Raw genomic sequence first — 14,745 nt, forward strand, 5'->3', positions numbered from 1 at the left:
AAGAACCAAAGAAACGTGTATTGCCAGCGCTGAAGACAGTATCCGCTATCCCACGTACTTACTTAAATCCGGAAAAATCGTACGTCTTGGTCGGCGGTCTCGGTGGATTCGGTTTAGAATTAGCCAATTGGATGATCGCCCGCGGCGCCAAATTTATCATTCTCGTATCGCGCTCAGGTATTCGCACCGGTTACCAGGCATTGTGTGTGCGTCGCTGGCGCGAGAGCGGCGTAAAAGTCGTAATCTCTACGTCGGATGCTACGACGTTATCGGGTGCCGAGCACTTAATCCAAGAATGTAACCGGCTGGGTCCAGTAGGAGGTATATTCAATCTGGCAGCTGTACTACGCGATGCGCTGATCGAAAATCTGGAGGAGGCCGATTTTAAAACGGTCATTTTGCCGAAAGTCGATGTAACAAGAAATTTAGATAGGGTATCAAGGAAGCTCTGTCCATCGTTAGATTACTTTGTGGTGTTCTCGTCCATATCGTGCGGTCGCGGTAATATAGGTCAAACCAACTACGGTTTCGCGAACTCGACCATGGAGAGACTGATGGAAGAGAGGCAGGCAAATGGTTTACCCGGTCTCGCCATCCAGTGGGGTGCCATCAATGATGTTGGCATACTAATCGGTAATACATGTAACGTTTTTAGAAGATCAGAATCAACGAATCGAAACTTTTCCAAATCTTTACTTACTTTTTATTTGATTTGTAAACTCAATCTTGACTCATGCCTTTAAGTTTGTGCCCTTTTAAACACGATTATGTGAGACAATATTACTGCTGTATTATAAATGTACATACATACGCACATTTTGCATACTATTTCTAGATTTACGGTTTGAATACTTTGTACATTTCATAATTGCATTTTCTTTATTACCATATTGTCATTTCTTTAGAAACGATGGGAGACGACACTGTGGTGTGCGGTACTGTACCACAGGACATATCAAGTTGTCTCATGACGATGGATATATTCCTTCAACAACTGCATCCAGTGCTATCTTCGTCGGTGTTAGCCAAAAAGCATAAATCCGACGAGGGCAACAAAACTGGTTTAATCGCAGCTGTTGCCAATATTCTAGGCGTTAAAGATGTTAATTCGATTAATCCCAACGATAATTTGGCCGACTTGGGTATGGACTCGCTGATGGGTACAGAAATCAAACAGACTCTCGAGAGGAACTATAACATCCTGCTGTTGGTCCAAGATATTCGTGTCTTAACTTTTGCCAAACTGCAAGAATTATCTTCGACAAGTGGTGAGATAAGAAAAGAGCAGCAACCTCTTTCTGTGGACGCGTCCACTACTGTAGACACAAATGTATCGCCCGACATGTTACTGATGCAGTGGCCTAGCAACGAGGTACTGCCTAAAGAAGTGCTCGTTCGCTTGAAAACAAAGAATTCCAACGGACCGCCGTTGTTCATCGTCCATGGTATCGAAGGTCTCGTTAAATCGCTAGAATATGTGGCCAGTGAACTCGAGAGGCCGTTATGGGGTCTGCAGAGTATTGAGCAGGCGCCTCATGAAACGCTGTCGGAATTGGCAGAATTCTATGTCAATACCATTCGAAAAATTCAGAAAAAAGGACCATACCATTTGGCAGGATACTCGTTTGGAACTAGCGTTGCTATCGAAATGACTCTGCAATTGGAATCTGCTGGAGAAAAGGTTGTTCTGACTCTAATTGATGGTTCACTGGCATTTGTGCAACAGCATAGTAAAAGGATCGGCAAACTGGATAACTTGGAAGAGGATATTATTTCCAACATCTGTATGAAAGCACTGGCATATTTCAGCATACAATTTAACAATACCATCAGTTTCATACACGTAAGTTTCATGGACTGATTCATTCTATCTGTCGTCTTTTACCATGAAGTAAGAAGGTAAGGAAAAGCACGAATAATAAAACATTTTCAAAACACATATGGTACCTGTTTAAAGTGTAAACGAAATTAAATTATTATAACATAACAAGGTGATTATTATTTACATAAATGATTAACTCTTTTTATCTCTTTGAAATTTGACAAGTATTTCATAGTAATCATTTATGCTACCTCCAAAAACGTTAAGCACATTAAAAAATCTTAATTAGCTGTTAATAAGTTAGGATAATATTAGGAATAAGTGATGAAATCGAGCGAGTTAAGCAATATTTGATAAGTATGCTGTATATAAAATTTACTTCAATAGCCGAGCATACCAGCATGTTGTGCTCAGCACATCGTGCTATCAATGTACAATCTCTGCAACATCTCACATGAAGGCGGTATTGTCTAAATAGCGTTGTAACAGCACAAAGTTGCAATTACTTTATTAGTAATCTGCAAGCACAATAGGAGAATGACTAGACGACATTCAAAAGCCGATATTATATTATAATTTATTTTTATGTAATTTAATTAGTCTTAATGTATTGTTTAATAGTCTTAAATGTACTGTTTTAAGAGCCTTAGCAGAATAGCTGACTTGTAATTAAGAGTTGTATGTTAAGATTATTTTCGTATGTTTACACATCTTCATTTTTTGTTATCAATCGTTATCTTCGTATAGGTATAACTGTTTTACAATCTGCATTGTTTTATTTCAGGCGTATAATATCTTGAAACAGAGTAAATCAGATGTGGAGATGTTTAACAAGATGATAGAAGTGATAGGCGACACGCCATTTGCACAGGATGATCTAAAGATCGCTGGATATCTTTTATTCAAAAAAGTAGCAGCTGCTCTAAACTATAATCCTACTAAAAAGATCAAAGGATCGGTCACATTGATTAAAGCTACAGAGACCTTTGTATCTTTAGAAAAAGATTACGATTTATCAAGTGTGAGAGATTTATCTTCTTTGTGTTCCCTCTGATTTATTAAACTTCTTCAATAGTCCCAATGTTGTTTTTCTTTTTGTAATTTGTAACACTGGTTGCAGTGTTATAAATTATAAGTTTGAAATTAAATAATCACTTTAATGCTTTAATATACTTTTAATTAAATACGTCAAGCATCTTGTAAGATAATAGCTATCTCCAAAAATTAAAATCCGGTTAATTGAACAATTTTAAAATATTGGTATATGTACAATATAATATCTACAACGTGCATATGCGCCTCTAAAAATAAAAATTAATCGCATAGACTTGATTCAAAAATTTTATATTATCAGTAAATATGAACTTTGTTTAAAGGCAATTAATTTTATTTTAACTCCTTACTACTCATATAGATTTTAATCGTGTATATTCAAAAAGATGCCCACTTTACCTTTTATTATTTTTCAGATTTGCACAGAACCCGTAAGAGTAGAAGAGGTGACCGGTAATCATAGGACGATATTGCTGGGAGAAAGTGCAAAGAAAATCTCAAGTCTCTTGCAAGTGTAGAATTTAAGAGCATTCGTGTTACAAGTTCTATTATATTTGAGAATGATTATGTAGCACAATATACCGTAATATTGCAAATATGATATACTATGATACCGTTGCGATATAACTGAAAAATTCTATGCTGTATTGACGTGATTTTATATATATATATATATATATATATATATATAACACGATTCTTTCGTATATATTTCATTATATTATACTTTAATATTGTAAGTTAAAATTATGTTTGGAAACAGTTGAATCGTAAGGGATGAAATATTCCCTAGGATAAAACTAAAATATAGCTTCTTGGGATAGTTGTACGTATAGTACTCGTATAATTGTACGTTATCGTTTATTGGAATAAAATACAATTTTTTTTAATTTTTAAGTTTAAAGACTTATTTTAGCGTTGTGTAAAAATGTTTGTTACCATTTTGAAAGTTCACTAATTAAAGATCTATTATTTAATTTCTATTAACAGTGGCATTCTTTGTCACTATAAATTCTCAATTAAACTATTATTATGCGTGTACGACTATTGTATTAGTAGTCGCTTTATTTATAATTCGAAAGCATAAAATTGTTGCACGTCATCTACAACGAATCAAACAGTTCAAGTATCGATTCTTTCAGTTTTACCTATTAACGATGACCATATTACTGATGTTTCTGGTAAGTAATTTAATACTGCTAGAAAGAAAAGATTCCACAAAAAGCACCTCTCTCTCTTGACGACTAATAAGTCAGAACAATAGGCGCATTTACTTTAGTATAGAGCTTGCAATGCTCAAATTACTTGATATTTTTATGGGGTCGTGCCCTCACTAATCATTGCATCATCCAGAATTGGTCGGCGAGCCTTGATCTGCATAATATTGGCATGGTATTTACGTGTACATACACCTTCAGAGATCCACCGTCATTGATTTAACGCGATCCTCTGCATTCCTTGCTCGTGGCATTCAGGAATGGTGTAACGACGATCCTTGGTGATATCAAAAACCTATCAGACTATCGCTACATGCTATTCACAATTCACCGTTTCGCGTTCGAAATGACCTTCAAGACCTGGGTGGAACATTAGATCGGTTGAGCCATTAAGTTTGGTTCTTCCGGTTTTGACTTTGATTGATTCGGCTGATTCGTTAACTAAACATTTGAAGAATTTCATGTATGAAGCCTGTAACTTCGCTGCTCGGCGGCTGAATCCGCGTCCTGGTATTTGCTGGGCTTACTGGTGGAGTGACTCTGTCTCGCTGAGACTCATCGAGTTTATTTTGTCTCCAGGCGCAGATGGTCAAGGCCGAAAGGCAAATGAGGAGGAGGACTATAGGATAGTTAAACGGATTTTGCGTCGAGAGTTTCAAGCAGCTAAATATCGTGCTTGAGAGAGACTGATGGTCTACAGTGGAGGAGTCCATGAGGCCGTCCGTATAAATTGGTCTTGGAGAGACTTCGCTGCGCTACTCTAGCCTTTTCATTCTGAGAACTGGAAAGACCGTGGAAGCAGCCCGCATTGGTGTCAACAATGAAATACGTTCTTCGACAAAACGATGCACACCTGTCTTTTTTTTGGCATTTGCACATAACCCACATATTAAAATATTTAATTAAAATGTATTTTTCTCAAATTTAACCTTAACACGTGACTTAACACGTGTCTGTAGCTTACATATTATAAATAATTGTATTTTTAAAAATAAAAAATACATAGTAGACATTATACACATTTTATAACAAAAATTTATATCTAATATATTAACATTCTACATTCTTCAGATAAATTTTCATAAACAAATTTATACTAAAACAGTATGTTTTACCTATTTTCCTTTACAATACAATTCAGTTGTGCATTAACAATTTGTAAATACAAATATCATCGACATTACACTTTCTATATTATGTGTAAATAAAAAAATTGTTACTGAAAAAAATCTTAATTTACGTCTCGGTAAAGAGCAGATCAGATATTGCGGCATACCTATCACATGTGAAAGATACCGTCAAGGCGTAACGAGTACCAGATCTCACTTTTTCAACTAAATGCAAATTTTCGCTCCCTGAAGTAAAAATTGATACTCTGCCTGAAAAATATTGGTAAATATTGATCGCCTCGTCTCTTTAAAATAGATTTCATTAACGATTGTCTCAAGGCCTTACCTTTTCTTGGTTCTACTGTAGTATTAACATCATTCTTGTCAATAAATATAAATCTACCGCCTTCGAAATCTTTACTATAATCATTTAAATACAGTAACGATGTGTAATGAAACGATTCATATGTTTCCTAAAATATATAGTTTTATATTGTAATTCTATATAGTACCAAACAAAGTTTCTTGATTATTAAAGGTTGCGGCACGTCACGAGACAAACCTTATCGATATGTGGATGCCAGTATTCATCGTGTATGGTTTTTGCAGGTTTATTAGTCATTCGTGAGAAGAAGCTAGGTTTGGTCAAATAGATCTTATTTACATCTATGCCAAAATTATGCGCCACCGCATGTTGTATCTTTGTTTTCACTACCCTATAAGTTAAGGAAGAACATATATTTCATAACGTTGAATAAAATGTTCTTTTTATGGAACACTAGGAACCAACAAATGATGCCTATTAATTTAGCAGAAACTTTGCTATCTTATTGTATATTAAAAGCCTGTCTAACAATAGGAGACTTTCCTCTAGGTATTTAAAATTCATACTTATAAATTGCCGAATCCATACTGTTGAATATTTTCTTTGCTTCTGGTTGTTTATAGATATTGATAAAACCCTGGCCCTTGCTAAGAGCGCCGGAATGAAGATCCAGGATACTGGCCCCGCCATCAGATCCAGCCAAATCTAACCCATTTTTTGCTACTTTCAATAAAACATCTGCCTCTGTTGTCGAGACGAGTTTGTCAGTTACAACTCTGCCACATTTTTCTGGTGCACAGCCCGGGTATTTTTCTAACTCGTCTCTATAATCCACAGAGCAGTCAACGTTCTGTGTACGACTTACCAGTACGTCTTTCTGTTTTGCTAGATATACTTCTTTGCCCTGTCTGTTATTATACCAAACTATTAGCAAGACTCCAAGTATCAGAACGCACCTGGACCATACCCTTTGATATGGAAAAGATACAATAGGTCCATATTTCCTACGAGATAGAAAGTGGTAGCTGTTAATCTTCATTTCTCACTTCTACAATTAGTATTTTAATGACAACGGAGGAGCTAGAGAGGCAGAGCATATTTCTTGTATTTGTACGTTTCATTCATTAACTTGAGATTAATTCTATACTCACGACTTGACGGACTCGGTCGGTTTTTCCGCTTTGTTTTCCTCCTGAGTTACACTTTCCTTCTGTGCACTTTTTTTCTTCGTCCTCTTTATCTCTCGCGTCGTCATCGTGTATACACTGATGTGTACAAGACCTCTGGTTTATCCTTTATCTTCGTGTTTAATTAACTCATTTCACACATGCCAAACACGAGTGTCAAACTGTCAATCCTCTCTGATCCTCTCTGACAGATCCGAGTCCTGTCCTGAGAGGCTGAGACACACAAAGCGAAATGTCTAGAGTCATATGGATGCGGGGAGTTGCTCCGAAGGGTGAGGGGAATCTATCGTCGCGGCCCTCTTGGTGCCGGATTGATTGTGCAGTAACCAGAGAAAAACGGCTAGTTCATGCGCAGGATCCAAAAGCCGTTTAGGGAATTTATGCGTCACGTTTGTGACACCACGGAGAGGCTTTTGGGAAATTTAAATATTAAGAGAAAACGTTGTCGACACTGCCCTTCGGCACGTAAACAGCTCGTAATACGTAACGCACGTCCCGAATGCTGCATTATCCTAGCTCGTCTTCCGTCGCTCGTCTTCGCGAATGCAGATGACGTAATTCACAACATGCTGTTATGTTCTTCTTGTTATTATCGTTAATAAAAATGCTGTCCTTTTTCCGAAAGTTATCAATTGGCGGAAAAATAAAGGATGGTATACTGCCGGAGGCAGTCATGGGGACGGCAGAGGATCTCTTGACAGCAAAGAATCAAACGTTGAAGACCGACACCGAATTAAAAGAATCCGTTTATGGCAAGTGTTGCGCTGTATCTGTGTATTGTTTCGCGCGAGTTTTCGGATATTCAATGTCCAGTGTCAGAAAGGTGGTGCGACTTGGTCCTTGCGCTTGTTAAAACGATCCAATAATTACTGACATTTTTCACGCGCAGATTCTGACCATTTATATTCACTTATATTCCATCCTTTTTTACTTTTCAGACTTATTAAGGACGATCAAGGACCCTGAAAAACCGCAAACCTTGGAGCAATTGGATGTTGTTTATGAAGATTGCATAAAAGTTTGTCACAGCACACCTGGAGGAGTCTCTGTAATTCGTGTCGAGTTTAATCCTACAGTGCCTCACTGTTCATTGGCAACCCTCATAGGATTATGTATCCGCATTAAATTAGAACGTCATTTATCGGCGTTATTTAAATTAGATATTTATATCAAGAGAGGTGCACACTCCACTGAACAGGAAAGTATGTATGCCCTTGCATCGCACGCAGTTTTCCAGTATTGAAATAACATGTAGCTTGTTTTTCATTATACGTATTAAATTGCAGTTAATAAACAAATTAATGACAAGGAACGTATAGCAGCTGCAATGGAAAATCCAAATTTACGGGAACTGGTGGAGAAATGCATACTAGAAGAGGATTATTAGATTAGTGTGATTTAAGTGATGTGTTACTCCAGATATTTTTCCGAAAAATGCAATCTTAATTTAGTACGTTATATTATGTAAATAAATTTTTGTATCTCACATATTGGTATATATAATTAAGTCCAATTCATTTTACGCACGTTGACGATGAAGCGTTTTTTTTTTCAATTGAAATATTCATTAAAATCATTGTAAATCAAATTTCTGATGCTTGAACGCAATCTTTCATGTTTGATAGAGATGTATACGTATGACTGAAAAAGAATGTAGTCTGCTATATAATAGCATATTCTTTTAATTTTATTAATTTATTCATCTTGTGAACACTGGCAAAATGTTTTGTAAGAAATTAATATTCGACACGACTGGCAAATTCTAAACAAAGAAATTTATTGCGAAAAGTATTACCTCAGTCAGGGTTTGAACCTGGACCTCCCTACACTCTAGGCGAGCGTCTCCAATGTAAATTACCAATATGTGAATAAAGTTTGGGTGCTATGCGCGCAGGAAAATCAGATGGAATAGAGGCAAGAGTTACTGCATGTCAGTTTAAGAACACTGTAGTAATTTTAATAATCAAGCTGTTTAGTCGACATTAACTGGCCCATTAACCCAATGTTTTAATACAGAAAATTTATTGCGAAAGATATTACCTCAGCCAGGGTTTCAACTTGGCCTACTCTCTAGGCGGGCGTCTCACCAATTCAACCACTGAGGCATGTTGTAGTAATTTATTATAAGTTCTATAAATCTTCTAAGTGTTGCGAGTCACAATCGTTAACGCGTCCGCACGCTACCGAGTCCACCAGTCGAATCCGCCTCTGGCAGATCTCGTTTCCCGGAATCCGTCGGCGGGCATCGTGTCCTTCGAAAAACTCAAGCCCTTCGAATTCGTTTAATAATTACCATCCGACTCGAGTTTGTTTTTCCATCCATGTATTTGTCGGGCTGTTTTTCTATTCGAGTCGTGTATGCGTGTGTGTCTGTATACGTCTGTGTCCCGAAATAATAATCTGTGGTCTTGAACTCGAACGGATTTTTAGCGGAATGTGTGACCATAGGCGATTTTTTGGCGACTGTTTGGTACATATACCAAAGTGTACCAGATTGTACACTCATTGTCAGCCTCACGAATACCTTTATATCTGAAGGAAGACGCTCAAGGTATCCAAGAGAAAAATTTATTTTAATAAAATGAATTTTTCTATCGAAATATATTGAACTTAACGACTATTTTCAGATGTAAAAGCATTCGTCACGTCAAGTGTACACTCTGGTACACCTTGATACACACATATGTAGCAAACAATCGCAAAAAATCGCCTAATATAATTGCCACAAAAGTACCAAAAACATATTTGAAAAAAAACAAATTGCAAAATAAATGAATATCTCTTAAAAAAATTTTTTAATTTTACAAGTACTTATATGTATAGTTTAAAAAAGGAGGGTGCAGCTTCAATTTGTATAAAATAATTTTGATGAAAGGATCAGCTTGTGTATTTAAAAATCCTATTTTGACGCTTTAAAATAATGAGTCATAAGGGAGTGCTCGAACGAGTGCATCGTGCATCATGCGTGATGCACAGGTACTTTACCCGCGTAATATATGTACATACATACATACAATGTAGAGAATAGTGAAATAATTACGAATTGGGCAAACCACACATGCGACATTCGTGGAACGTCGCGTGATTTATGTTGCGTTGCGCGCAATATACGATAGTGATCAAAGCTCCCGTACGGGCGTCAGTGTTTCTACACATTTCTACCGCTTCTGTGATGACTATACCGGATCACATTCGCATCGCGTGGCGTCAGTCGTCAGTCGTCAGTCGTCAGCCGAGTCGCCAGTCGAGTCGCCAGTCGAGTCTCGAACTTCGAGCCGCAAATCTAGTAGCGCGTCGCGACAAGTACTAGTTTTCTTTTTACATCATTAGAGTCGAAATTTCTGGAAGAAAACATCATCTGATGTCTTTGAAAATAAGCCATCTATTTAGGCAGTGAACCACTCAAATAAAAAATTTATCCGTAAGAATCTTTGATTAATTATTATCATTAAAAAATATATAATTAAAAATAATTGTAAAATCAAAAACTTGAATCGGTATTTATATAGTTATAATACATTTCCAAACTTCTTCTCTTTTTATCTATTAAGTCAATTAGTAAATTTTCAAGTTGTGCGTTTATATACATATACATATATAAATTTACACGAATATCGTATAAATGCGAGAAAATAAATTTACATGAGTATTGTTTAAATGCAAAGTATAACTGGTTAAAAATATTACTTGTGTATTGTATATGTGTACAGTACATAAGTTAAATTAACTTTCTGAGATTTAAATTTAAAATATTATAAGTAAGTTTTTCTATCGACTATAAGTGTGAATTGTACATGTGAATATCCTTTTTAGCGTCAAGTCAAATTAATGTGTCTAACATTATAAATCATCGTGTACTGAAGATGGATTTCAACTTGATTCTCATCGTCCTTTTGTTCAAAGTTTTTACACATGGCTTACCAGTGGAAGAGGAACTTTTCGGTATGAAATATATGAATATCAACAAATACATTAAGCCAATAGAAAAATTAATAAGGACATTAAACATTTTTATATTTGAAACTCTGTTTTTCATACTTCTTCGAAAAATATCTGAGCTTTTACGCGTGACACATGCTATTTCTTATTATTATTACCATTATTGTTACTGTTTACGAGTAAAACGTAATGAAAACAACTCGTGCGTTCCAGGATTAACAGATCAAGTTTGATACTTGAATTTTTAATACATTACCGAAAGTATTATGAAGAATTGGATTAGAATGAAGCAATCTTTACAGAATAACTACCATTGACCTGCTTCCGAAGTTATGACTAGATAAACGTCACGAAGTGGAGTTCGGGGTGAATCGTTATCGCAACTACACACTTATTTATTTTCTCTTAACCCATTCTCTATCACAAAAATGATGATTTATTTCTCGTGTTATATGATTACGCACACTTTAGGACTATAATGTTAATATGCGTGATAGCAAAGTGACAAATTAGATGTTGATTCGTATTTACCTACATTTCCTTCTTACCATCGACAAGTTTTCTTGGCTTTTATAATATATTAGTGATATAGCCATTAACTCGATCTTAATTTTAACAGATTCTATGAGCCACTTAAAGCTCATTTTTCTTTCGAGAAAATAAAGAGTAGCCTTCCAATAATTAACATTCGATATTTTTGTAATTAAATTTTGCATTCTAATCCATATGTAATTAATCGAGAAATATAACTTTAATATTTCCTCCGAAATTTGGTTTACGAAACATATCTTTCTCATTTACTGTTTCGTTGGGAAACTGTAGATGTTACGACAGATTCGTTAAATAAAAAATTAATTGCAAATTTATTATAAAATACTATACATTATTGAGAATTTGCAATTGTGGTTTAATACAATTCCGTAAGTTCTACAAAATATTCCCTGGTTCCAATTAACGTTGCGGTGTCGTGGACAACGTTCGCGACTGAATCGTTGTGTGACGCGACTGTTTTTCTCCGCTACTGCCCCGGACAGTGACGCAGTATTTACATATGTAATTAATTTTCTCTCTCTCTCTCTCTCTCTCTCTCTCTCTCTTATTCTTTTAGTCCGGGATGTTCTTTATACCGTACGGTACGCAAATAAACTCTATCATTGGAAAATAGCGTGTGATTTTATGAGAAAAGAATGAACATTGTAGGTCGGACTGGTTGACGCATAAGTAAAAGTGCGGGTCGTGCATAGATTAGTTTCAACGACCTGAGCTGGATTTTCCCTTGTGGAGAAAATCCCTCACGATTGTTTATGAAGCGATACGCGCGAGCGAAATATAATCTTAAATCGAAATTGTCTTGGTTGACACAGAGGGCAGTTACTGCAAAACGGAGGACGGCAAGGCAGGCGTGTGCAAAAAGATATACGAATGTCCATCCAGGCTACAAGAGGTAAAGGAAGGTAGAAGAAGTTCGAGTTCGTTGGGACGTTGCGGCTTTGAGGACTTCACGGAAATCGTTTGCTGTCAGTTCAATATTACGGATAAGATAGGGCTTCGACCAGCAGAGATAGGTATTTATATCATTTTTCTTTTTCTTCTTTTTTCTCTCTCTCTCCTTGAATACTTGAATAGCCGTAGCTCATAGTAATTGGAAAATTGAAAAGTTGCGACAGAGTTTTGTACTAACTAAATTACGCACACTAAAGCTATTCCCTCAAAATGTCATGAACTGACTTGATGTTATTTTGTCATGTCCCACCAAATGTAGAATACATTTTGTAGACTAAAATTGATCGCTTTACACATTATTGTGTCACTCGAGCGAGAGATAGCTTTTAAGAGACGAGCGATGAGAGCCGATCGACCAACGATTATACTCTGTAAGATCGATAAAAATTCCATCTTTATTCAGAAACAGGTTTTTCAACTAGCTGCTATAATTTTGGATAATGGTCTTATTTTCTTTATCGAAAAGAAGACGAAATGCTACGACGAGATGTTAATACGTTTTGTCACTAGCACTGTCGTGTTATGTCGCTTCGTACGGTTTTAAGCCGAAATATCGTTTACTCAAACGCGTCCGTATAAATGTCAGCGACGCAGCTATTTTAATGTTTATCGTATTTATCACTCTTTTAATGCATCTCGTTAACGCGCGCGCGTAAATTGCACGATCGTTTCCGAGAATCTCGTTTAAATAACGAACGGCCTTGAGGTGGAGACGCGCACGGTGATGTAATAATCGTCATGGCTTTACGGTCACGGTTACGGTTCCATAGATCCGGACAAGTCGGTTCCGCGTTCGATCGATTACGTCCTTTAGAAAGCGAAAGATATATCTTTAACGCGCGCTGTGCGCCTGGACTTTTAGCATGTCGCCAGTACGAGAACGAGATTGGGACCGGAACCAACGACAAGGCGAGAAAGGACACGGCTGAGGTGCAGTTCAACATATACGGCGGCATGCAAACCGAACGCGGGGAATTCCCGTATATGGTTGCTCTAGGGTACGAGAACGAAGACAAGGACGACGACAATTCGGAAGCTATCAAGTACAACTGCGGTGGCACGTTAATTTCCTCGCAATACGTGCTGACCGCTGCGCACTGCGTTAATAATGTACAGGAGCAAGTGCCGATAGAGGTAAGTAATAGCGAGCTCCAAGTTCAAGGTCGCGATTCATTTCGACCGACCGCGTCGAGATATCTGCGATCGATTCGAGCGAAAGTGATCGGTTTTCTTCTTTCGAAGAGAAAAAGATAAGACAAATGAGAAAGAGAGACTAGATTCGCGTAAAAGACTTTAATCGTGCGAATAGTCTTTTCAATTTTCATCTGCGAGTGTGCGATATTTGCATACGATGTAGCCAAGAGTATTAAGTGTCATCAATTCATGAGTTCCGAGCCGACGCATAAGTATTTCTTCGATCGTTTGATGATTTACCAACTAAATTCTATCGAATCAGACCTATCGGATCTTACCCGTTGTTTAAAGATTACAAGGTTTGGTTTGTTCTTAGGTGAGAGTCGGCAGCGAAGATCTGAGGAGCGTTGAGGATGCTCAACGAATTCGCATAAGCAACGTAATATCGCATCCGCAATATAAGCGTAGCGTCAATTACAACGACGTGGCTATTTTGAAATTAACTAAGCCCGTAAAAACGGCTAGCAACGTACGGCCGATCTGTATCCAAACGAAATCTTTAGACTCCATGAATGAACAATCGAACGCAACATTTATCGTAATTGGCTGGGGCGCTACCGACTTCGACGAGGAAGGCAGTACCAAATTGATGAAGACACCAAGTCTCAGGTGCGAATACAAAACGTAATACATTTCTTAACAATGACTCTGTTTACTGAAATTCTTTTACTAACATTTGAATTTCTTATTTCGAACTAGTAGTTTCGCGGTTTTACCTTGAAAATATAAATAAATTTACAATGAAAATTACACTCCAATTTCCAGTCTCGTAGACAGAGAATCTTGCGGAAAATCGTTCAACGGCTTTAGCAAGTTACCCCAAGGTTTAGACGATAATATGTTGTGCGTATTGGATACCAATGTCTCAAGAAGAGCGGACGCTTGTCACGGAGATAGCGGTGGACCTTTGTTGATGCTCGCCGGACCTAGTCAGAGCATCGTGGGAGTCACGGCTTTTGGGCAAAACTGTGGGGGACCTATACCGGGAGTGTATACAGCGGTGTATTCCTACCTGGAGTGGATAGAGAAACAAGTCTGGCCAGAAATTATCAGTGAATTATAACGGGATCGCTTTTCGTTTCGACTCGAGACTCCGTTCAGTGACTCAGCAACGTGAAACGTGACGTAATTTTAATAATTTAAAACGACTTTGTGGTGTTGTTACGTATGGTTATTACGATATCTAGTCTGAAGCTATGCGTGTACTCGTTGTTAGCCTATGCAGCATTTATTGTTTCAATTCCTATCTTGCGATGCGCTTTAGCCAATTTTATACTTTTATATACATATTCTGCTCTCGAATAATATAACATTCTGAATATATACGTGCTTGAATAAAACGTGAATATTCAGCTTGTCTTTTCTTTTCCTTATTTCGAAAAAAACTTGTCTGTCA

At 37.1% G+C, this 14,745-nt stretch overlaps 4 protein-coding genes across 5 annotated transcripts in view; 3 read left to right on the forward strand and 1 right to left on the reverse strand.

Moving 5' to 3' along the window:
• The window catches only part of LOC105563525 (fatty acid synthase), a 10,223-nt gene extending 6,656 nt beyond the window's left edge, over positions 1-3,567 (forward strand). The window contains exons 8-11 of the mRNA XM_012015162.1: positions 1-633; positions 906-1,843; positions 2,607-2,843; positions 3,292-3,567. Coding sequence (XP_011870552.1) covers positions 1-633; positions 906-1,843; positions 2,607-2,843; positions 3,292-3,393 — 1,910 coding nt within the window. The 3' untranslated portion in view covers positions 3,394-3,567. The remainder of the gene's footprint in view (positions 634-905; positions 1,844-2,606; positions 2,844-3,291) is intronic.
• Positions 3,568-5,109: 1,542 nt separating this feature from the next.
• On the reverse strand, positions 5,110-6,963 carry LOC105563528 (2-oxoglutarate and iron-dependent oxygenase domain-containing protein 3-like). Its single transcript, XM_012015166.1, has 5 exons — positions 6,678-6,963; positions 6,093-6,530; positions 5,764-5,917; positions 5,548-5,674; positions 5,110-5,471 (listed from the first exon to the last, which is right to left on the reverse strand). The coding sequence occupies exons 1-5, from the start codon at positions 6,779-6,781 to the stop codon at positions 5,329-5,331; spliced, it is 966 nt and encodes a 321-aa protein (XP_011870556.1). The 5' UTR covers positions 6,782-6,963; the 3' UTR covers positions 5,110-5,328.
• Positions 6,964-7,045: 82 nt separating this feature from the next.
• On the forward strand, positions 7,046-8,615 carry LOC105563527 (MIP18 family protein CG30152). 2 transcript variants are annotated; one of them, XM_012015164.1, is made up of 4 exons: positions 7,046-7,267; positions 7,339-7,465; positions 7,652-7,915; positions 8,000-8,615. In XM_012015164.1, the coding sequence occupies exons 1-4, from the start codon at positions 7,061-7,063 to the stop codon at positions 8,098-8,100; spliced, it is 699 nt and encodes a 232-aa protein (XP_011870554.1). In that variant the 5' UTR covers positions 7,046-7,060; the 3' UTR covers positions 8,101-8,615. The 2 variants fall into 2 exon arrangements, with proteins under 2 accessions (XP_011870554.1, XP_011870555.1); XM_012015165.1 differs by having other exon boundaries at positions 7,184-7,465.
• A 158-nt stretch (positions 8,616-8,773) lies between these two features.
• LOC105563526 (serine protease snake-like) lies at positions 8,774-14,701 on the forward strand. The gene is made up of 6 exons (XM_012015163.1): positions 8,774-10,134; positions 10,527-10,655; positions 12,017-12,217; positions 13,018-13,289; positions 13,666-13,958; positions 14,115-14,701. Exons 2-6 carry the CDS (start codon positions 10,577-10,579, stop codon positions 14,410-14,412), a joined length of 1,143 nt encoding a protein of 380 aa, XP_011870553.1. The 5' UTR covers positions 8,774-10,134; positions 10,527-10,576; the 3' UTR covers positions 14,413-14,701.
• Positions 14,702-14,745: the final 44 nt, after the last annotated feature.

The sequence above is a fragment of the Vollenhovia emeryi genome, unplaced genomic scaffold (assembly GCF_000949405.1).
Source record: "Vollenhovia emeryi isolate VEMERY1.0 unplaced genomic scaffold, V.emery_V1.0 DF939174.1, whole genome shotgun sequence".
Lineage (NCBI taxonomy): Eukaryota > Metazoa > Arthropoda > Insecta > Hymenoptera > Formicidae > Vollenhovia > Vollenhovia emeryi.

What these genes read in the sequence shown, in the direction of transcription:
- LOC105563528 (XM_012015166.1), bottom strand. Translation starts at nt 6,781, where the DNA reads ATGACGACGCGAGAGATAAAGAGGACGAAGAAAAAAAGTGCACAGAAG. An exon ending in CCGACCGAGTCCGTCAAGTC is followed by an intron (nt 6,531 to 6,677) that starts GTGAGTATAGAA and finishes TCTATCTCGTAG; the next exon opens with GAAATATGGACCTATTGTAT. An exon ending in TACAGTAGAACCAAGAAAAG is followed by an intron (nt 5,472 to 5,547) that starts GTAAGGCCTTGA and finishes AATATTTTTCAG; the next exon opens with GCAGAGTATCAATTTTTACT.
- LOC105563526 (XM_012015163.1), top strand. Translation starts at nt 10,577, where the DNA reads ATGGATTTCAACTTGATTCTCATCGTCCTTTTGTTCAAAGTTTTTACA. An exon ending in AGTGGAAGAGGAACTTTTCG is followed by an intron (nt 10,656 to 12,016) that starts GTATGAAATATA and finishes TGGTTGACACAG; the next exon opens with AGGGCAGTTACTGCAAAACG. An exon ending in ATGAAGACACCAAGTCTCAG is followed by an intron (nt 13,959 to 14,114) that starts GTGCGAATACAA and finishes TCCAATTTCCAG; the next exon opens with TCTCGTAGACAGAGAATCTT.
- LOC105563527 (XM_012015164.1), top strand. Translation starts at nt 7,061, where the DNA reads ATGCGCAGGATCCAAAAGCCGTTTAGGGAATTTATGCGTCACGTTTGT. An exon ending in TCTTCGCGAATGCAGATGAC is followed by an intron (nt 7,268 to 7,338) that starts GTAATTCACAAC and finishes TTTTTCCGAAAG; the next exon opens with TTATCAATTGGCGGAAAAAT. An exon ending in ACACTCCACTGAACAGGAAA is followed by an intron (nt 7,916 to 7,999) that starts GTATGTATGCCC and finishes ATTAAATTGCAG; the next exon opens with TTAATAAACAAATTAATGAC.